Below are 21,848 nucleotides of genomic sequence, written 5' to 3' on the forward strand. Positions count from 1 at the left end.
CCTTAGGATCGATTTACAAAAGAAGAATAAACAACCTCTTTTTAGCAGATTCACATAAATAGTCACTTAGTGATATTAACTTAAGTTAGCTGTATATTACATTTGAAAATAAATCCCGGGTTCATCGTGGTCGCTTAATTTTATTTTTACGTTTAGTAGTTATGAAGAAATAACAATTCTGAACATTAACAATTACATAACAGGTGTATATTTTCACAAGTGTACAGCTATGCCTTAACAAAAGATGCCAATTCTATTTCTTTCTAATTAAGAACATTTTACGCACCATTACAAACAAAAGTGGATTATGCATCTTCAAATATGGACAAACACTGGTTTCTTCATGATTAATATAGCTATGGAAACAAACTTAAAAAAATTAAAGTTAATAATATCACAGATGGTTTAATTTACAAGCACACATGTTACCCAGCTTGCCTATTTGCTCCAGATGCTTGTTGATTCATAAGCTGCCAATACACACCTTTCTTTTTTACCAGCATTTCATGGTCACCCATCTAAAAACAATAAAATTCACTTGAGCAACTAGATTCTGAATAATTACCATTTTTGAGTTAGATCAGAACCCTTCTTTACTTGGAGAAATTGCTAAAATTCAATTTTAAAGTTTAAATCATTTCTCTAATTTGAGTAATTTTTAAGAGACAGAAAGAGGTAAAAGCTGTGAGTAACTTGAGATCTGTTTGAAAATACAGGGCTGCAGAGAGTTCTTTGCCTTTACACTTTTTGAGGCTGCCTTCACATTGCTGTCTCAATGCGACGCATGCTTCCCTATTTTCTTGCATAATTGAGCACAATTCCCCATTTCCTTTGCATAAAAAAGCATGTTAAACAGTTTTTTTTTGCCAAAAGTATTGCGCTCAGTAGTTTTCTTCTCAAAACATAAGTAACATAACGCCCAATGGTTACCTTCACAAAATTGCCCTCTGCCTTCACATTTCTTTTGTAATGGGTCAGTTGCGCTGGTCACAGAATCATGTTTTAATGCTTGATCAGCTAAAAATAATAAGATCCGTCCGAACCGCAACTTTCTACGTTCAATGTTAACGGAGATATCGCCCTTTGAAAAGTCGGATTTTTGACGTCATCCACCGCGGTAGTGACACCCGTAGTTTCTTCCACCTTGCTTTCATCGGTCACAGACGCACTAGTTACTCAACATGAAACTTGGATGCAAACAAGGTAGAAGGAACCAAGGATGTCACTACTACAGTGGATGATGTCAAAAACCAGACTTTTCAATGGGCGATATCTCAATATTGAACATAGAAAGTTGCGGTTTGAGCAGATCTTATTATTTTTAGCTAATCTACAAGGATTAAGCATCAAAACACGATTCTGTGACCAGCGCAACTGACCCATTGGCCAATCAAGCACACTCTGCACCCCTGTGAAGATATGCAGCATCTTACAGAATTCTAAAAAACTTCAGAGGCAATGCTGATTATATGCTCTGATGGGTCTGATTTACTAGTTTTCAAACCTATCAAACAAATGTACTTACTTCAGCTATCATTCCATTTTGTAGAACAATGATGATGTCTGCATTTTTGATAGTGCTCAATCGATGAGCGATTACTACTACAGTTCTACCTCGACAGACTTGCTCTAATGCTTTCTGGACAATTTTTTCAGATTCACTATCCAAAGCGCTGAAAAAGAGAAATAATAAGACATAAAATAAACACAGAATTTTGTACAAAAATCTGACACACAAACATCTGTGAATTTTTGAATATACATCTCCATGAGACCAAAAACCAAAATTAGAGCTCTATCTTTCACCGTTCAAAAGTTATTGTGAAAAGCACTTATTTCCGAATCATACTTGCAGATGAAAAAAAATGGCTGTAGAAATTGTCAAAATTGAAAAACTCTTGAGAAAAATTTCACTGTGCCCTGACAGAATATTTTAGGAGGCTGAGGTTTGATTCATGAACTCCAAATTACTTCAAGTATAATTTCCTTGGAAGAATTTGTAAAAAAAAAAAACAAGATCCTGAAAATGGTGGTAGAGTCTTAAAACTTTTGTGCACCCCTAATACTTGACTGCAAGCTTAAAAGACTAACCTTGTAGCTTCATCCAAAATTAAAATTGAGGGATTCTTCAAAAGAGCTCTTGCGATGGCTATTCGTTGTTTCTGTCCACCAGAGACAGCTACACCTCTTTCACCAACGACTGTGTCATATCCTTCAGGAAATGAACGAATGAATGAGTCAGCATTTGCTAACTTAGCTGCCTCGTACACCTGAAAATAAACATAACTTTAAAACATCAGTCACAATCCTAATATACCTATTTTTAAGGGCATAAAAAGGCAATAAAATAAATAAGAAGTAGGTAAATTTAGCTCTGGAAATGTATTTCTCACTTGTAAAACATTTTTTTTAATCACTTGATGAGCTTCTGTTCTTGATAGAGAGAACTTACGAACTCTCAAGACAAAAGATATAATTTTCATTGGTAAACAGCATTTACAAGAATACTTTTTATAATATGATGAAGTCTTGTAATAATAACAAATTATGAAAGACTTAAACGGTTAATCACAAATAAGATGGTTGTATGAGTTGGTTTGAATCTAGGAGACTCCATGAAATAAACAAAAGCAAGTTGGTTGTCATAAGTTGAATAAAAAAAATCACTGAATGAGCTTTTTATGAGCAAAAGAAGGAAACTCCAATTTTTTCACCAGCCTTCAGGATAAATACAATACAATTTATGTAAATGAAAGCATTTTAAATATTCTACCAACAGCGTGAATTTAGAAAGCCAATTTACAGCAAAAAAAAGTCACTCTGACACAATAATATCCTTACCCAAGATGCAAAAAGTAAGTTAGCCATTCATAATCTATGTAGTGCATTTGTGCAAAATGTGGATTGTAAAGTAAGTTAGTTAATTCCCTCCTCCCCTTTGTCACGGATATTTTACACCACACACTAATTACACTAATTACTTCTCCACCATCAATGTTCGTTTGCTCTTCTGATTGAAGTAGCTTCTCCCAAAAACAGGTGTGCATTAGGTTCAAAATAACTTCTGCTAGGATGCACTCCACTGCAATTTTTGGTCTATCATTCTCCATGAAAGGAGTTATGTTCATTGAAACATGTAGTTTAAAAACATGCCATTTCATTCTTTTTGAAAAAGATCTTTTGTTCTGATCCCGTGTAAAACATATTATTTGCTATTTCTTATATCTACAGGAAAGAAACATTTATAATCTGTCAGAGTAACAGGTTCATAGGTAAAAAGGTTGAGAATAGACTTTTAGAAAACAAGAAACGGCGTGTTTCTGAAGTACTGAATTTGATTAAGAATCGCCCATTTAAGGAACCCAGGTTGATAAGATAGAAGGTAGATAGAATGAACAATTACCAAACAAACTTATGTGCATATTAAAAATCCAATTTAACTTGTAATGAAATAAAAGTAAGAAAAGTTGATTGACTTACGTGATCACAGTATCTAATAGGGGTTACTATTTCTCTTGTCATTGAGGGAAATCCATTCTCCAAGAATTTCTATTCTCATAGCTCAAGGTGAAATCACATGCCACGAATGGGAAGACAAAAACACTCAACACTAACAAAAGTACCAATAAAAACCGGAAATGTTGGAAAAAAAAAGTTACACGCATTAATGAGAGAAGTCTGTGCACTTACACAAAATATGTACAAAAAACTTATGATCATGAAAATAGCAATGTGCTTGAGAAGAAAACCAAACAAAAAAGCAAGTGAACAGGTAAAAGAATGGTGAATCGGTAGCAGAATAAAACTGACAGAAAATTTAGCATTGTGAGCAGGCCTTCAAAGCTTTTCTAACACCGAAATAAAAAATGTTATAACTTACCTCCTGATCGGTAGCATCCCATTTGCTGAATCGAATATTTTCTTTCACTGTTCCCGCAAACAAAGTTGGTTCTTGATTGATGATACCAATTACATTTCCTCTCAGCCAGCTGGCATCAAGAGTTCTGAGATCATGACCGTTCAGTTTGATAGAGCCTTCTTGGACATCGTAAAACCTTGAATAAATCGAATTCATTAGTTTTTTTGAGAGGTGGATCATTGAGAATTTTGACCATCCACAGAAAAAGTGATCTTAATGATAAATAAAAATAACTTGAAATTGAGATTTTGGTGTGAATGCTTGGAGAAAACTTTTTGTAACCACAGTTTTGGGTACAAAAAAAAATTCTAAATGTGTTGAGCCTGACCTAACAGTGCATAACAGTTTGAAAGCAATCGAGCACCTCTTTGCATAAGGAGCGTATGAGGCATACAATGCTGCTAAGACTGCGTTACTTTTCATAGCCTTGGCAACAAATGAAATTCATTTATATTCGACTTACTTCCACACAATAGTGAGGAAGAATTCGGAGGAGATTCAGGGAAAAATTAATGGCAGAGCTTTTGAATAGGTTACTTGTAACTAGAGAGCTACATTGCACAATCTTGGCAATCTTGGCAAAACATTGTGGAAGCTACGTACAATTACAGTTACCTTTCTAGTAAATTAACGATGGTTGATTTTCCATTCCCAGATGTTCCAACAATAGCAACAGTTTTTCCGCAGGGTATATGCAGACAGAAATCTTTCAGAATAACCTGGAAATCAGTAAACGGACAGCTTTATAGAAAAGTTGACACGTTAAAACAAGGTTGACGATTCAAAAAAGGGATTTAAAAATTAGAAGCAATCAGAAAAATGAATAGCATGGTACTGAAAAACGGAATCAACTTAATCCTCTTAAAACTCTGCAGATACAGTTTGCTTGCTATGAAAATGAGGTGAGGTAGTCCTTTAAAATATGAGGGCTTAATTCAAAAGACAAATAAATGTCTCTTGAGCTTATAAACCTTAGACTCACCTCCTGGTTCTGTTGTATCTTTCTTTTTCATTAATATCCGATTTTTTTTACCTCATCTTCCTTGTTTGCCTGATAAGTTGAGAAATGACTGTCGAAAAAAACTTAATTAACTATGGCCACTTCAGCTAATTAGCTGAATGAAGCTTTTTGTAGAATATTTTGAAAGTAAACTACATAAGTGCTTTTTGACAAACACTTCTCAACAAATCAGGAGGATAAAGAAGACAAAGTAAATGAACATGCTGCTGGATAGAAATACGCAACATAAGTTCCGAATTGTTTCCGAGTCTTCTTATAGTATTGCTTGAAATAATTGACACTTGGCTTCAATAATAAAACAAAGACAATTCTCATCATGGGATGCAACAAGGAAAAGCTTCCCTTCCATGATTCATACCTGATCAGGTCGAGTTGGGTAAGCAAATGTTACGTGATCGAACTCAACCTCCGGTTTCAAAGAATGGTATGGTATCTTAATACCGCCACTCAGAGGCATCTTGCTCGGTAAATTGATCAGCTGAAAAAAAATAAAAACGAATTTTTAAGTAATTGACGTCACATTTAGTCGTTCTGAGTTGGCAAGGGTCTTCAAAGGTCTGGAGATTTGATTCTATGAATATAAAATTTTCCCAGAAAATAAAAATACTTTGACTTGACAGAGATAGTTGATAAGGGAGCCCGCTAATAAAAAAAAGGTAACATCTTTAAGAAGAGGAGTGGGGTGGTTAAATAGTTTTGAATTTGGAAATCTGTAACTTTTTAAGGTTTTCCTTACTAGTTTTAAGATCAAATTCTTTGACTTTCAGGAAGGTATAATGTGTTGAATAATAATTTAAGGCTTTTCTGATCCAACATTCAATATTTTCTGGCTAGCTATCCCCTATTATCCCTGACTGCGTTGACCTTGCTTTCTTTGATCGGTATTAGCTTACTTTACTTCCTCTAAAGCATTTAGGTCTTTACCAAGATCCTACATCCTCCCCTTAAAAAGATGGATCATCATTTCATCAGTTTCAAGAATTAAATACTGATTCATTGTACGTGTCATAATTCGTTCCACGCAAGCATCTCGAAAAAAAAGTTCTCCTTGATAGATCTTGGACTTTTTATACATTTATATCATACAAATAGAACTCGATAGAAAATTTCCTATATGTGCTTGAAAAGCGTCTTAACATACCTCAAATACACGAGAACCAGCTGAAAGACCTTTCACAAAATGTCCGGTGAGTAATGAGATTTGAGCAAGGGATCGCTGAATTGTTTGAGTGGCCACCAAAAAAGCCATCAAATCGCCAGCAGAAAGGTATCCAGTTGCCATAAGGTGACCTCCTGCACACAGCGTTCCAAGGACAAGTCCGTTTAAAAATAAATTTGAGCCTCCCTGTAATGCAAGTACATTAATTTATCTGACGAATAAATAGCAAGAGGGAGGGAAGTTATTATGAGGGTAAAATTAATGATATGGAATTTTTAAATTCATTTCGACGAAGATTTTTGAGTCTATGACGACCATACAGTTTAGCTAGGCCAATCTTTTAATTTTAGGAGAGCCATTTTCAGTTTTTTGCATGCTTGCATTGATACCCAACTTCTCAGTCAGTTTTCTTGTAAATTCTCTAACTTCCTCGTTTTTCAAGATCCACATAGATGGTCCAATTCAAGTTTGTTAGACGCAGTGACACAACAGATATGAGTGCTATAAAAAGAATAAAATAAATATCACCTACCTGGAATAATCCTATGCCGAGTCCTAAACGAATCTGTAGATCAGCAACTTCTTGCAATTTTTCGTCATATAACTTGCATTCTTGGGACTCCATGGCAAATGCTCGTACTGTCCTAATATTAGTGATAGCTTCTTCACTCAAAGTTGTTACTTCGGCTGACTGTAAAAAAAAGAAAAGAAGGTGAAGAAAATGGACTATCAGACAAGGTCTGAACTCAATAATACTTCACATGTTTTTTCTTTAATATCTTTACTTAACAATTTGACAAAGGGAAGTTAGGAAATCCACTCCTACATTAACAAGTATTACTTACACGGATCAAATGGAAGTCATATTATACGAATGATGTCATATGTATATTTGTCCTTTAACCAATGTTAACTTTAACGCTTATATTTGTCCTTCCACCGATACACTTATATCTTATTTAAGAGTTGATTTTCAGACTTTCCATCATATTTTCTCGTAAAATTTTGAAGAGCAAACAGGTTATGTGGTGCTTTAATTCATGCCATGTCCAAAAACCCATTGGTAAGTAATCAATCTGTAACATGCGTTCATCATCGATTTCATACTTGTTTTGGCAGGTTGAATTTTCATCAGGTAACATACCAGTGATTGTTTCACCTTGTTTCTAGGGTATAATTTTTTCGTTTTCTTTTTGTATGTGTGCATAGCTGGCTTAATAATTAGGAAAAATAAAATTATACAAAAAAACACTCACTCACCTTCTGTTGAGCATGCAAAGACAGGCCTCGTAATAAAGCCCCAACTGCAGTTCCCATGAAAATAACAGTTGGCAAGAGAATGATCATTGAAGATGCTAGAAATGGAGAAAGGTAGAACAATGAAATAACGCAGCCGACAACCTATCAAAAATAACAAAACGCAATTAGATGAAAAACAACCATAAGAGAAAAACTGAAATTTTTAGTCATTTGTGGGTTGATTGTTGGACTTCCTTTAAAAGCTTAAAAAACATTTTAGACCAGAACTTTATTGATTTCGATTATAGAGGTGGAATGTCAGCCTTTTTAAAGTTTTTGATTAAACTTTGAAAACAAAATTTCAGTGTAAACAGTTAATATTGGTCAGAGGGCAAAAGTGCACATGACCTCACATCGATAGTGACACTTCCAAACGACGTATCTCTTGTTGCAACGTTACAGACTTCCCATCATACTTTATTCAAGAATAAAGATCTAAATGTGAAACCACTCATCTTCAACTCTTAAAACCTTCAGCAGTTTTTCTTCTCCGAGTAGAGAATGTTCTGTGAAAATTTCAAGGAATCATGTTGAGTCGTTTTTTCATAAAAAATAATAACAAGGGGCAGAGATTTTGAAACATAGCAAATGAGATACATGGTATGGGAGTTTCACAATCTATACGTTATCATGTAACTTCCATTTGTTCTATATTAAAAATACTCATTCAGGGATTAATTTCCAAACTGATTCCTGAGAGAAGCGTTTTCTGTGTAAAATTTTGAATGAGAACATTTTTCTTCATACTTTCAACTCGTTTTATAGCTCAGACCTTTTCTAGTAGCCTAATGGTAAAATTCTTGCCGGCGGAAAATTAGTTGTCTGAAGTTATTCATTTAAGGAAGCTTTGATTTTTTTTCCGGCCAGTGTTTAATAAAATCCCACATCTTATTTCTGGAATATAAATCGATTTTGCTCCCTGTAAAAATGTGACTCTGATGTAGCAACTATTGCTGCTTAGACTGTTACCTCCTTTTTTTTTTAGAAAAAAATTTGGAAAGTAAATCCTGTTACTTAGTTAGTACCTGCGTAGAGCTTCGTAACCCTTGCGACACACACATTTTGAATGCACTTTTGAAATCTTGAACATCTGTTGTCAATCTAGAAAAAAAATAAAAAAACAAAATTTTTGAGTTAGCATTTTCACTAACATGTTTGTCGCTTTATTCAAGATGATATGTAAGAAATACAATCATCTCTTTTCCCTCACTTCTTGCAGGACTTGTGACACCTTTGCAGAGAGGAAAACAAATTTGACTGCAAGTCTGAGGGAAGGAAAGCGGAAAGTTGAAAGTGAATAATTTGAGCAGAAGTATGCAAAGCCTCCATGATATGCTTTTAACCAGTTCATGAGAGTTGCATCATAGTAAATTTTAAGTGTTTCTAAAGGATCATGATATCTGTTATAAAGTCAAGAAAAAGAAAGTGAGAAAGAAGGATCAACTTTTTAAACTAAAGCTTCCTCTCGTCTATGCAAAATAAAACTGCAATTTCATTACATTATAAAGAAAAGGATCATCCGTCTTATTAGGTTAAACTTAAACATTAATATTTCTGCAAATTGGGTTGACTTAAATCTAGGGATATGTTAAACAACTAAAAATTAACCATACGTCGTATTAATATCAAGGCTAAAGCTAGAGATGCTTTTATGAAGGCTTGTTCTATGATCATATTAATTGAAATATGAATAATTATGACATTCATTTCTCGAACTTCTTGACTGCTTAAAATTAATTTCTTCCAATTTTAGTAAACCACTTAAAACTTACCGATCCATTAATTCGCCAGTGCGTCTTCTATCAAAAAACTCAAGATCCTGTTTCAAAATGGACTGAAATAGAAGAGATTTCATTTGCCCAGCAACCCTCTCTCCAACACCAGCTAAGAGATAAATGTAGGCGAATGTGAAGATCGACTGAAAAAATGGACATACGTTCATTTATACAACTTTATCTGCTACACTGATTCGGGCATCTTCCATCCAACAATGATGGAATTAACAAGACACGTCATTGAAACTTTTGCAAATCGGAGATGAAGCTAACCATTTTTATCGCCAATACAGAGGATGAAATTATCTACAAAGTTATTCAAAAGGATTTAGTTATGTCTGTAATATTGGAAATGGAGACTTGATATGATGATAGGTTTCGGTTGTTTTCACTAGGTATCCTGTTAGATTGAACCATTAAAAATCATTCCATAACATTTGCAATTGACTTAAGTATAGGTTTAAACCTATTTTGTTTTTGGAAATCTATAAATTTCTGGCTCATGCCTCCTCTCCTCTGTCAGATTTGGACTTTTAAAAGAATTGAAGCCTCCAGTATTGCTGCGATTAAATCGTAACTGAAGTAAAAAAGGTGAGTGACGTTATTAAGAAATTGAGCTATGGGTGATTTTGGACAAACATTGTATTGAAGTAAGCTTAGCTCGAAAATTTAACTTCAAATAGATACTTAATTTTCAGGCCTGCATTACCAGTTTCAGTTTTTAATCAGCCATTAGACTAGATGTAATTTTTTAACTTTTGACTTGTTCTTCTAGAAGTCAAAAACATTTCGCAGGGTGAAACGCTTTCTTAAATTACAAGATTCCCTGACTTTCTCATGACTTTTCAGATTATTATTTTTTTTTTTTTTTTTTTTTTTTTTTTTTTTGCATAATTTCTCAAGCAAATGCCTCCCACAATTGTTTGAAGTCTCTGGAAAATGAAAAAAATGAGATGTATTAGCCTGCAGAGAGATTTCAAGGTTTTTCAGCAAAATCCATTGACTTTTTTCTGGCTTCTTCAGGATTTCAGTAGCTTTTCAATAGCTAGTCACACTGTTTTACCTCACTCCTCTCTCATCAGAGGCTTCAATTCTAAAAAAAAAAAAAAAAAAGAAGAGAAAAAAAGTGAGAAAACTCTTGAGAACGGAATATGGCTTGAAGGGCTTACCTGAGCTGAGTATAATGCAAGAAGTTTCAAGGCTGGCCCTTTCATCTCTGCTATGAAAGAGGCCTCACCATCATTCTTGGCGAATTTGGTCATCACATTGACCGCCACACCGAGATGTATAGGGATGTAGATGTTTAACATGGCCACAATCATGGCAGCCTAGAAAGTCAAAAGAAGAACTGTGAGAACCATATTTCACTCTCACGTCAAAATGAAGTACAAGAAAAAACGAATCGATCATTAAAATTTCAGACGGTTAACTATCTCTTGAGAGAGACTACCGACTTAATTTCTTTATAATTACTAACTCGCTTACCTACAATTCAAAGTCAGAAGAGAATATGAATCCTAGGTGTCAATAGGTTTTTTTTTTTTTACCTTATGTCTAATCTTAAGTCTGAAGGGAAAAATAAATTAAGTCTGAAGTTTCTCTAAGGTTGTTACTATGAGAGCAAATCATTACTCCATCAAAATGTAAAATATCTATCCAAAAATATATGAGAGTCACATCACATTGAGGTGCACCCGGTATTGATAAATAAGTCGAATTGGATTTGAAGCGGCCAAGAAAAATTAAATACCTGTGAATAAAAGCAAACTCACCTGCAAGTCTAACTCACTCCTGCCAGTCACACTGAGGGTAGGTAGGCACCCAAAACGAAACTATAAAACATTTAAATTTTGATATGCCAGTGAGATTGCTTCAATATTTTCATATATTTAAGTATTCTTTTATATTTTGTGAACATTTCCAAAGAAAATGCCGGTATTATTTTCTGCAGAAGGTAAAAAATTATCTATAATTTTAAAACTAGAGTAATGGATATGCATCCCTGAAGATACTTACTGTTACAGCTCCAACTAGGACCCAGATATCCGGAAGAAGAAGATGGAAAAATAGCCTCCAATCAAAGTGAGCATCGTCAGCTGCCTGTTCGACTGTGCTGGGAGGTCGGCTTTTGCTTTTGCACAAGGCTTGATTATTGGCTAAGTAAATCTTCACCGTTCCAATGCCAACTACTGAAGAGACACATAGAGGCAAAAGTTTGGGTTTTTTGTAACTCAGTCTTGGTGGTGGGAAGCTTTTGACAATTACTTTGATAGAAGGAGAGGACTTGTTCAGAATTCCTTGACATTGTAGAAAAATCTCTTTTGCACTGTAACATACAGAAATAATTCATGATTACTAGACCAATTAATAAAGTACATTAAGCATTCATCCGGTTCAAACAGAGTCAACGATAAATTAGTTTGCGCAATTTTAGAGCGTGACAGAGGTTTTCGTGTCTTCATTTCAGCACTGGAAATTAAAATACGAAAATCAAGAAACAAATAATGATATATCGCTTTACTCTGGAAAAGTGTCAATGTATCTTGCCTAGGCTTCAATTAGAGGTTGACTTTTTTTCAGAAAAACTAAGTCTGCACTGCCTGTGACAGTAAGTAGGTATATCGATGGCCAAAGTGTGAAATCACGTATCTCCGCACATTGCGACGTTGCGGAATTTCTGTCCAACTTTATTTTTCCTTTGGAAAACTAGTCCAAGTATAATTTCTTGAAAACTTCCTTGGATTTTTTTTCTCTGTCCGAAGAATATTCTGTAAGAATGTCAAACTATGAAGTTTATTTGTTGCTCTTGGAGAAATTATAATAGGAGCGAAAATTTTGAAACACTGCAATGGAGATACGTGGTTCCACACTTTGGCTATCGATTTGCAAGTTCCTTACAACGGCAGGATGATTCTTCCGGAACGCATTTTAAACAAGCAGTTGCTGTTTCCTGCTTTGGGTTCTTCATCCGAGAATTTCCACAATTTTCTGACTCCGCATTTTTTCGGACACGCGAGCTGCCGTGGATTGAAGAGCGCGGGAATCCGCGAATCAGCAAAAATTCAACCAATCAGGGCTGATCATAACGCGACGTGGCTGGCGTCCCGACGCTCTCCCAATTTTTTTCGTGCGACCAAGACAAAACTCACGCGAACGTCGACAAAGTGCGCTGCTGATCCGGCTCAAATTACCCTTGTAATTGTCTTTCCTCTAATAATTGGAGGTAAGTAATTAACTTCTTCCTGTGAATTAGTGTCTATTCTACTCTGCTGGTGTATGTAATGATCTTTTTCGGTTTTATTCTTCTGTTTTCGTTTAGTCTTCCGGTTAGTAAATTCCGTTTTCGATTAAATACAAGCGCAGACCCTCTAGGCTGTTCAGTGTTCATGGTAATCAAATATTGTTATTATAGGCTTTCCCCGGCAATTCCTTAGGTTGGATATATCTCATGAAGAATAAAATCTTTAAAATCCGGGTGATGAATTTTCTGAAAATTCAAAATTGGGCACAATTCCTCAGAAGAAGCCTAACTGTACTATACATGTTGCCTAATTTCTGCTCCTGTTTCATTCATTAACGAGAAAATTACTCAGAATGTCTTGAAACTTTTTGTGAATTTGCCTTACATCATAAAAAAGGAATAGGTACCTACTCAAATTATTTTAATGTAGAATTTTGCTTTGTCTCATTGTAAAAAGAAAAAAATTAGGAAATGTATGTACCTAGCTAGGCTGATGGGCCACTAGGCGAGAAATGAACCAAAGCACTACAATTAAACCATACTTTCTACAAGGAAAAAGAATCACACATCAGTCTGAAAATTAACTCGTAAACACGTTACGAGTGTTCATGGTTAACATTGGTTACATGACAAAAATACAAATGACGTCATTAGTATAACGTAACTTACAGTTGATATATTAAAAATATTTGTCAATATCTCTTTCAAAAAATTATTTCTCAACTTTCCAACTGTGTAAATGGTTTTTAATGGAAAATTTTGGGCAGAAAACATGTGGCGTGTCGTCTAGTTCAAACCTTGTTTAGTGACCCATTCTGAGAAATGCCATCCAATTCTGAAATGTGATGATCCACAGGAAGAAAGGACCAAAAAAACTCGAAAATAAGTTAAAATAGATTCCTGAGCATAGAGGATTGTTCGAAGAAAATTTTGGGGGAAAAAATGCATAGAAATATCCAACCATACTGGATGGAGTTGGCAGGTTGAAGTTGGCAGTTCAAAAATTGTAATTTGGAGCAAAAATTGATTAGAGCTCTAATCTGCAATTCTAATCCTTGCAATCTAGTGTGATTTTCTTAGAATGAGTAAAAAAAAAAATTCACAAAAAATGTCAATAAATACTTTTTGGTTGGTTTTCCTTTAAAAAAGAAAACATGAGTAGAGACTTACAACATTGCAATCTCAGATATATATTTTTCAACTTTGCACAGTTGTGGTACTGCTTAAGGGAGTGTGCTAAGAACGCTCAGGCACAAAATACAAAAATGCCCTAACACCTCAATGAATAGTAGATGTTGTGCCACGGAAGGAATTGCTTGTTCAGGTGCTGCCCCCTCCCTCCCCTGTGATTGTAAGTTTAGCTCAATATAAGTGGTCCGCTATAAAAGGACAAATCTGCCCTCGGCCCCACCCCCCGTGGACCACAAAAATATAGCAACAATTATGAATTTTGATCGCAGCTTCACTTTATAAGTAGTTACAAAATAAGTGACTATGGCTGGTCTGATCCAAATATCAGTATGCTGTTGAAAGGAGTATTAAAGGTGATTTGTCAAGCTCAATTGACGTGGTCGAACTGGCATGCGATATATCACATCGATTAGGTCAAAACTCTCGGCAGATTTTGAAATTTTAGCAAAAACAAGGACGATAGCCCCTGCGCATGAGCATGAAGAATCATTCTAAACCCAAAAATATGCAAATTTCAGAGAAATGAAAGCAGAATAGTGTTTGGGATAAAACCTCGCATTCGATTCAGCTATCGATTTCTGTATCGAATGCGAGGTTGTTTTCCAAACACTATTCTGCTTTCATTTCTCTGCAATTTGCACATTTTTGGGTTTAGAATGATTCTTTAGGCTCTTGCGCAGGGGCAATCGTCCTTTGTTTGGCTAAAAATTCAATATCTGCCGAGATTTTTGAACTAATCATTGCAATATATCGCACGCCAGTTCGACCACGTCACTTGAGCTTGACAAATTACCTTAAATGGTAAAAGTTCTTTTGCTATACTGCTAGGTGAAAAATCTGTGCAAGGCACAGTTTGCACATAATTGGAGATAGAAAAATTTAGAGCTGGAGAAAAGAAACTATGGACAGAAGTCATATTACTTACCGTTATCACAAATTGATATACAAACACTTTCTTTTCAGATGAGAAAACTGTTTGAACATTAACTTGAGATGTAAGCCAAATATATTGCTACATAAAAAAAAACCATTTTGTTAAATGTTTATCGCTCAACCTACAGACGATCTTTTTCCTGTCAGGAGTAAGTTTGGTCCTCGCCAATTTGGTTTACACACTTTAGGTCTGCGACAGAGGATCCACTCTCTTGCATTTACTTTTTATATTAAAATAATGTAGGAAGATCTTCTATCACAGTCTAAGTGCGTGAACTTATTGGGCGTGAACTTAAAACAGGGAGTCTAGTTTTTTTTTCATTTCGGGAAATCTTGATGAAATCCTGACTTTCCCTGATTTTTGACTGCCAAATCCTGATTTTATAATTTATCCAAATCCTGACTTCACGCAGTCGAATGTAAGTAACTTTACAAAAATAGCTTGATAAAAAGATCCGATCGAACGGCCGACTTTTCTCAAATCCTGATTTTGCGACCAATTTTACCTCAAATCCTCATAGAATTGGGAAAATCCTGATGCTAGACACCCTGTAAAAGGTACACAAGTATATTCTGAAACACTGCACCTGAAAAGTGCCCTTTGACCAATAACTCCTCAATCATAGCTGCAGCCGGATTGTTGAAATTTATGTCGGGACGACAAGAATCGAAAATCGATATATTACACGGCGCAGATAGAGCTATGTCTTGTCTTATCGTGCCAACATAGCTACTTAAAGTTTCAACAATCCGGCTGCAGGCATGGAACACACAGCAGTTAGGTCAACAGACTCTCGGGTTGATATGGAGGAATCAACTAAATTCTACCTTCTACTTCTGGCGAAATTTCTCTGTCTCACTTGGAAAGCTTAACTTATAAGATGTACCTGTACTTTAAACAATGTTCTCCCTCCTACTGGTAACCTGGTTGTCTTTGCCAAAGGTCGGTGCGTAGCAAGATGTTTTTTGGAATTTCCCGATCTGGCGACGGATTCCCCCGATTTGCTATTTCACTCCAGACGTTTCCCATATTTGCATTAGCGTTACCCATCAGCATAGGTCCTCCTTGATCTGCATGAGACCAATGTAATCGGATTGGGGGAACGGCAGAGTGGGACAAGCAAATTGGGAGAATCTGTTGGAAACGCAGACAGCCCTCACCCCCGATTTGCATAGATTATCATCCTCAACTTTTCTATTGGACTGACCTAGGTCTATCAGCCTTGGTCTTTGCCTTTAGAATAACCAGCTGAACCTTATCAATTTCGACACGAGTGAATTTAAGTGCGATGAACCCTCTCTTCTTACTTTCTGGTCATTTACTAAGTTCTTTGAAAACTTCTACACTCCAATCAAGTGTTCTTGAGAGCTTACCTTATTGGGTGTCTTGTTATTAAAGCAGGAAGCCGCCACAACATTTTAATGGGAGAATCATTCAATTCTTACTAAGCTGAGAACTTGGACTAGGATTGTTTGAGCATGATGATGACTAGAGAGGGAAGATTTCTTAGACGCCTGATGATTCGATTCTCAATAAATGAGTGATTGGGGCAGGATGAATGATTAGACGACACGGAAGAGGAACTGCAACTGCATTGTAATCTTTAAGGCACTGTAACTTTGTATGTCTAACTGGTGGTTGTAAATTAATATGGGGTCTAAGACTCACTTCATGAGTTGGAGAGGTGAGAAGTTATGGTTTTGTGTTTTTGACGAACCTAACCTCACTTCGCTAACAGTCAAAATCAAAACAAACTTGTTTCCGATTGAGCGTTTTTGCAGGCAAAGACCCCCTACGAATGAGCAGGCGATCACAGAGCGGGAGTAGCTGGTGGAGCGTGCATGAAGCTCGCTCGGACTCCATGATTATACTCTGTTGCTCTCTTCTCTCCTCTACTCTTTGCACATCACATAATGGCACCAAGCACAAATTTCACTCTTGGAGAAAAATTAAACTGCTCAGCTCGGGGAATTAACCTTTTTGATCGGGATTAAATTTCTAAAAGAGTTCAAACCAAGTACTAACCAGGGCAATTCTCAAAATTCTTTGGCAAGACATTTTTCTGATATAATTTAAGAATTACCTAAGGAGGGAAAATCTTTAGCATATCTGGAGAAATCACAAGCTTGTGTGGGGGCCCCGCAGCGTTCTGAGGCATTGAAATCAAATTCTAAACGTACCTACTTACATTTTGAATTTTGATGGAAAATAAGGGGGGGAGGGGCTTCATTTATATCGGAGCCATGGGGATGCCAGATGATGAGGGATGAGTTTGAGGATTTTTGCGCTCAGCAGAGATGTTTTCAGGAGCATTGGGGGAACTAGTTAGGAGGAGGGGGGAGAAATATTACCCTCTCCTGACTTCAAGAAATATGAGGGCTTTTGCTAAGTTACCTAGCTGTGTTGCTAGACTTTCATTGTGGAATTTGTAATTCTACCAAAAATATTTCCATGTGAAGATGAACCATCAAGCTAAAAATTTAACTCAGCATTCGCACAAATTTATAAATTTTTTTTGTGGCACAATGGTACAACTTCTGGGAAACATCCTGTTAAAGGTAACGAGGCACCTAGCATATTTCTTGAAAAATTTGCTAAGAAAATATCTTTGCACATTTCTGCTTTTGATAACTTATACCTACAAAAGTACATAACGATCCAAAAAGTGGTGAATTTTACCAGTCAGGCATCAAGGGGTGAAATATGGGAGCATAAATATAGCATTAGGTACCTAAGATGACATTTGAATCAGTGAGTTCGAAAATACATGCACCAACTCGGAAAAAAAAAAATTTCAGGAAACGCCTAAAACTTCGCAGCGGGCGAAGAAGTTAGTTTAAGAAAAACTTTTTTGGTGCCAAAGGACGCAAGAAGTACTCTAGAGACTTTAACGCACCAAGTTTCAGATACTGATTTTTCATAGTCTGCCCTGAAAAATTTATATTTTTTGACCTGAATAACGCTTGAATATTTATATAACTTGTTGGCACAAGGTATATTGAACCGAAAAAATAAAACCGCATCGGATAGTCGCCCGTTTCCCTTGATCGGCCAAAAATTGGTATTTCCAATGAAATTCTTCGATTCTTCCCTTTTCCCGTCGCCGTTTCGAGCACTTCCGATTGCAATTTCGAAATATCCTTTTGCGTGCAGATGCTTCTACTTATCCATAAGTGTTACTAAACCGTAAAAAAGTGAAAATCGAAAAAAACCCGTGTTGGAGTGTTTCCGAACTCACTGGTTCATTTTACATTATTGGAAACATGACTATGTGGATGGATGTTGGGATGGATAAGGTGGGGAGACGGCAGACGATAGGATGGGTTAGAGTAGGTATTGGTTAGAGAGCGCTCGAACTGCTCTGAGTTCCCGTCGCGCCACGCAGCCATCTTGCCTGCTCATTCCGAGGGGGTCTTTGCCTGCAAAAAGTAAACATCACTTGGTTCCGCCTCTTTTACAGGAAATGAACATTGGCGCCAAACGGAAACGGAAACGCCGAGTGCGTGTGTAGCCGGAAATCGGCATTGGCGCCAAGCGGAAACGGAAACGCAAAGTGTGAATGGAGCCGGAAAATGCTATATTCGAGTCATTTATGAGGAAACTTCCGTAAAGGTAAGCTCAATACTTGACTTTCCGTGTGAACTTATCCTTTTCCATCTCCAAGTGTTGTGTGTTTCAGAATCAATGCCTATTTCAAAACAAAACCATTCTAGGCGAAAGATGAAACTAAAATAAAACATTCGTTTATTCCGACTGTGAAATTCCGACATTTTAATAAATTTCAATTGTTATTTGTTCAAGATAAGTATTATTCTTTAAAAGGGGACGCTTCTGTAAAAAAGATGAAAAATGATCGTCGCGCATTAATACGGAAGTAAGAGTTACATTATTTTATACTTTAAGTAGGTGAGCATTGACTCTTGTCCTCTTTTTGTCGTGCCTTACGGCTGTGTTCCGCCTTACGAAAAAATAAAATATTATTTATACGACCGGTTTACATTATAATCGGTCCCGACAGATGTTAGCTTGTATGTACATCTCATAGGTAACCTATTTGCCTTAATTTGTTCATTGTTGGATATTTTTTCGGTCTCACCCCCTAAACTTTGGCCCATTTTATTGAAAAAATATACAAGGTAAGTATGTCAGGTTTTCAGTTACAGCGGATTACGTAGGTTTTCATGCATTTACCTTTGGCCGTGGGTGGATACCTAGGTATGCTCATATGAGGATTCAGATAAATCTCTTAACTTGAAAAACTCCTGATTTTTTTCTTCTGATTTTTTAAAAAAAGGGAAGTGAACAAAAAATTCGTGCGTTTCATGGCAGAAGATACGGGTTTGATACACTTTCGCAAACTGAATTGTGTGCTCATGTAGTTTTCTGAGAATATCTATACCATCAGTTTTTTTATGCACATAGGTAGATAGATGAGCCAAAAATAGTAGTTCCATTTTAAGAAAGAAATGCGATACAAATGTCCGCAATAATTTTGAAACGTATCAACGATCACTGGAAAAAAAGTCGCTTGGATCTAGAGTCCAGACTTTTAAAAACATTGACAAGAAAAAATACTCTTGATTCAATCGGATTTTCGCTTGAATCAATAGGAAATCCGCTTAAATCAAGTGGCTTGGCTCTTCGATTCAAGGAAAAATCCGATTGAATCAAGAGTATTTTTTCTTGTCAATGTTATTACCTAAGAGTCTGAACTCTAGCTCCAAGCGACTTTTTCTTCCAGTGTGTCATACTGCTGCTCTACCGTGGCAACGGAGGAACACCGTAAGAGCATTCGACTGTTGCCAAATTTTCTCTCAGAATATATATATTTTTGGACGAAATTATGAATATTTATTCTTGAAATTTTCAGACACCCTGAATCAAATTAGGATTTTTATGGTAAAAATTGGAGGAAAAATCTTTAAAAATTTTCCCGAAAACTCATGGTTTGTCAAAGGAAATTTTGCAACGTCTGAAGGCTCATACGACGTTCTTCCTTAGCCCGACAGTGCTGCCTCCGGCGGCTAGTATCCCGTAAACGGCAGTGTTTAGACAAAGCCAGTAAGTTTCAGTTTCTTCCAGTGTGAAACTCCCTCATGAGAAAAATTAGTAGACGGATCTAGTCAACGATTTGAGAATAAATATTTTAAGTAGGTATGCAAAAAAATGAGGAGCTTGGATGACAAGGCGCATAAGTGCAGTTTTTGCTATTTTAAGAAATATGTGTTTGAAGTTTCGAAATTACATGGATCTTTATGGCGGAAAGAAAGTTCAAACTGACCTTTCGATGCTTAAAAATTGGAATTTGGGAGAACTAGTTTTATCATAAATCATTTACATCTCAATTTTTTCAAAAACTGCACTCATGCGCCTTGTCCTCCGAGCCCCTGAAATTATGATCAACTGTTCTTATTACTCAGGGGAAATTTTGCACAGAGAAAAACTGAAACATCGTGCTCCGCATACCGGAATTTCCGCAAAAGTTTGTTTCGTGTTTTCATTTTGCATCATTCGACGCAGAAAAGCAGGGGGAAGGGGGCTCTACTCCGACAGGTCATCGGTCGAATTTCTGTTGTGCGTTGCATTTTGTGCATGCGTTTCACAATAAGTCAGCAAACCATTTCTCGTTAGACGGGCTTGTCATATTGCACGGAAAATAAGTTCATTCCTCCGTTATTTTCATGTTAAGTACTCAATGTGAATTCGCCAAGTTAATAATATAATCTGGCAACCTTGCAGTGCTAACTCTTTGTTTTGAGAGAGGGGCTTTCAGCGGCCAATTAAAAACGATTTCAGAGAAGGTCTGCACTGATCAAGTGTTCATACGTCTACATTGCCACGTACGTTCAGCCATTTGCAACAGGAAAATGAAAGTCACTAATTATTCTGCAACTTTCCTGGAAGTTCACGGTTTTTATTTGCTTTAAATTGATTTCATTTTCATCCCTTTTCCAGATTTTAAAGTACAGTGCTATGATTTACTTTTACGGAAAGAATGTTTCTCATTCTGAATCAATGCTTTCGTTCGCTGATTTAAAACTCGAGTGATATGACTGGGGATCCTCATTACTTCTTTGGACTGGATATTTCAAAAATGGGTATGTAGTTTATATACTGATCGAATTTTAAACCAAAGTTTTTTTCTCGAACGCTTTTCTCTGACTAACCAGCATGTCTTTTGAAATTAGAAATAACGCAATTAAGTTGTACCTGCGATGAGTTCATTTGAATTTCCGTCAAAACAGCTGTTGGTGTCAGGGCAGAGTTTTTCCATTTTCAGTTTTTCAGTGGCGACAATAACTGAGAATCGTCGTTTTCCCGAAAGAACGTAACTGCATTTAAACGTTGCAAAATTTCCTCTTGCAAATTTTATTTGTATTTGACAACGGCTGGGCGGGTTTTATTACTGATTTGCCTCTGACTACACGCATGCATAAGCCAAATTTTGGACAATAATTCCACATTCATATTTTTGTAAAGATAAAAACTAAATTTTTTGAGTCAGTTTTGCAACTTCTGAAATGAAGTTACGTTCTTTTGCCTGTAAAATGACGGATTTTGAGAAAGAGAATACGCATACGGACAGCAAGGAAAAGTAAATACTGATAATGTGGCTTAAATACCGCCAGCTATAATGTTCCATATGGATAGCTAATCAGGGAAAAGGACACTTGAACATTCCATGTTGCTCGGATTGCGCGGTTTTTGGTCGGTCTCTGTGTCAAGCAAATACGTTTTCTCCCGCAAGAATCATTTTCAATGAAATGTTACTTTCTTCTTTTGATTCATCTTTTCAAATTGTCATAGATGAATATTTGTATATATTTCTAACCATAAAATTTTCGATATACAATATACCTTATATATACCTCAATTTTTTTCAATAAAAACAATACTTCATTTTTAAAACGTGGCAAACCTTTTCCAAAGGATGGTATCGTATTAAAAAATATCAACGAGCTGTAGTGGTGTTAAAAGAAACCAAACAAAAATGAATAAAAGAGGAGAAAACCAAGAAACATGCAATCTTCGGTTTTAACACATTTGTACGTTTATCTTTTAGAGTCAAATACGTCCAATATTGAGCATTTGGTTACGCGTACACCACGCTGCAGCACTTAAAAGCACATAATATATTAGAAAAATTAAAGTGCTTTGGAAATCATTAAATTTGACACAGAACTACCTTCGTATTGCCAAAACACACATTATATTTTCCTTTAATTTTTTTTCCCATCAACTTATATGAGAATAGCCTATGCAGAGTGTGCAAACATTTCAAAATCATGAGCTAAAAAATGAATGAGCT

At 36.0% G+C, this 21,848-nt stretch overlaps 2 protein-coding genes across 4 annotated transcripts in view; one reads left to right on the forward strand and one right to left on the reverse strand.

The window, feature by feature from the left end:
• Positions 1-120: 120 nt before the first annotated feature.
• LOC109038666 (mitochondrial potassium channel ATP-binding subunit) lies at positions 121-16,275 on the reverse strand. Of its 2 annotated transcripts, none has more exons than XM_019053810.2 (14): positions 15,913-16,275; positions 11,190-11,499; positions 10,343-10,501; positions 9,171-9,316; positions 8,424-8,499; positions 7,360-7,500; positions 6,632-6,790; positions 6,082-6,285; positions 5,299-5,418; positions 4,535-4,638; positions 3,881-4,055; positions 2,092-2,270; positions 1,526-1,673; positions 121-518 (listed from the first exon to the last, which is right to left on the reverse strand). In XM_019053810.2, the coding sequence occupies exons 1-14, from the start codon at positions 15,954-15,956 to the stop codon at positions 426-428; spliced, it is 2,058 nt and encodes a 685-aa protein (XP_018909355.2). In that variant the 5' UTR covers positions 15,957-16,275; the 3' UTR covers positions 121-425. The 2 variants fall into 2 exon arrangements, with proteins under 2 accessions (XP_018909355.2, XP_018909356.2); XM_019053811.2 differs by lacking the exon at positions 15,913-16,275 and adding an exon at positions 12,072-12,213.
• The window catches only part of LOC109038667 (fatty acyl-CoA hydrolase precursor, medium chain), a 135,131-nt gene continuing 125,542 nt past the window's right edge, over positions 12,260-21,848 (forward strand). The window contains exons 1-3 of one of the 2 annotated variants that reach the window (XR_011900100.1): positions 12,260-12,396; positions 18,000-18,151; positions 20,495-20,637. The gene's annotated coding sequence lies outside the window, so the exon portion shown is untranslated. The remainder of the gene's footprint in view (positions 12,397-17,999; positions 18,152-20,494; positions 20,638-21,848) is intronic. The other variant, XR_011900101.1, reaches the window with a different exon arrangement.

Source organism: Bemisia tabaci, chromosome 6 (assembly GCF_918797505.1).
Source record: "Bemisia tabaci chromosome 6, PGI_BMITA_v3".
Taxonomy (NCBI): Eukaryota; Metazoa; Arthropoda; class Insecta; order Hemiptera; family Aleyrodidae; genus Bemisia; species Bemisia tabaci.

Excerpts from the sequence above, each read along its gene's own strand:
- LOC109038666 (XM_019053810.2), bottom strand. The coding sequence starts at position 15,956 with ATGTTGTGGCGGCTTCCTGCTTTAATAACAAGACACCCAATAAG. Across the intron at positions 11,500-15,912 it reads ATAACAAGACACCCAATAAG|TGCAAAAGAGATTTTTCTAC; the intron begins GTAAGCTCTCAA and ends TGTATGTTACAG. Across the intron at positions 10,502-11,189 it reads TCCTAGTTGGAGCTGTAACA|GCTGCCATGATTGTGGCCAT; the intron begins GTAAGTATCTTC and ends TTGACTTTCTAG.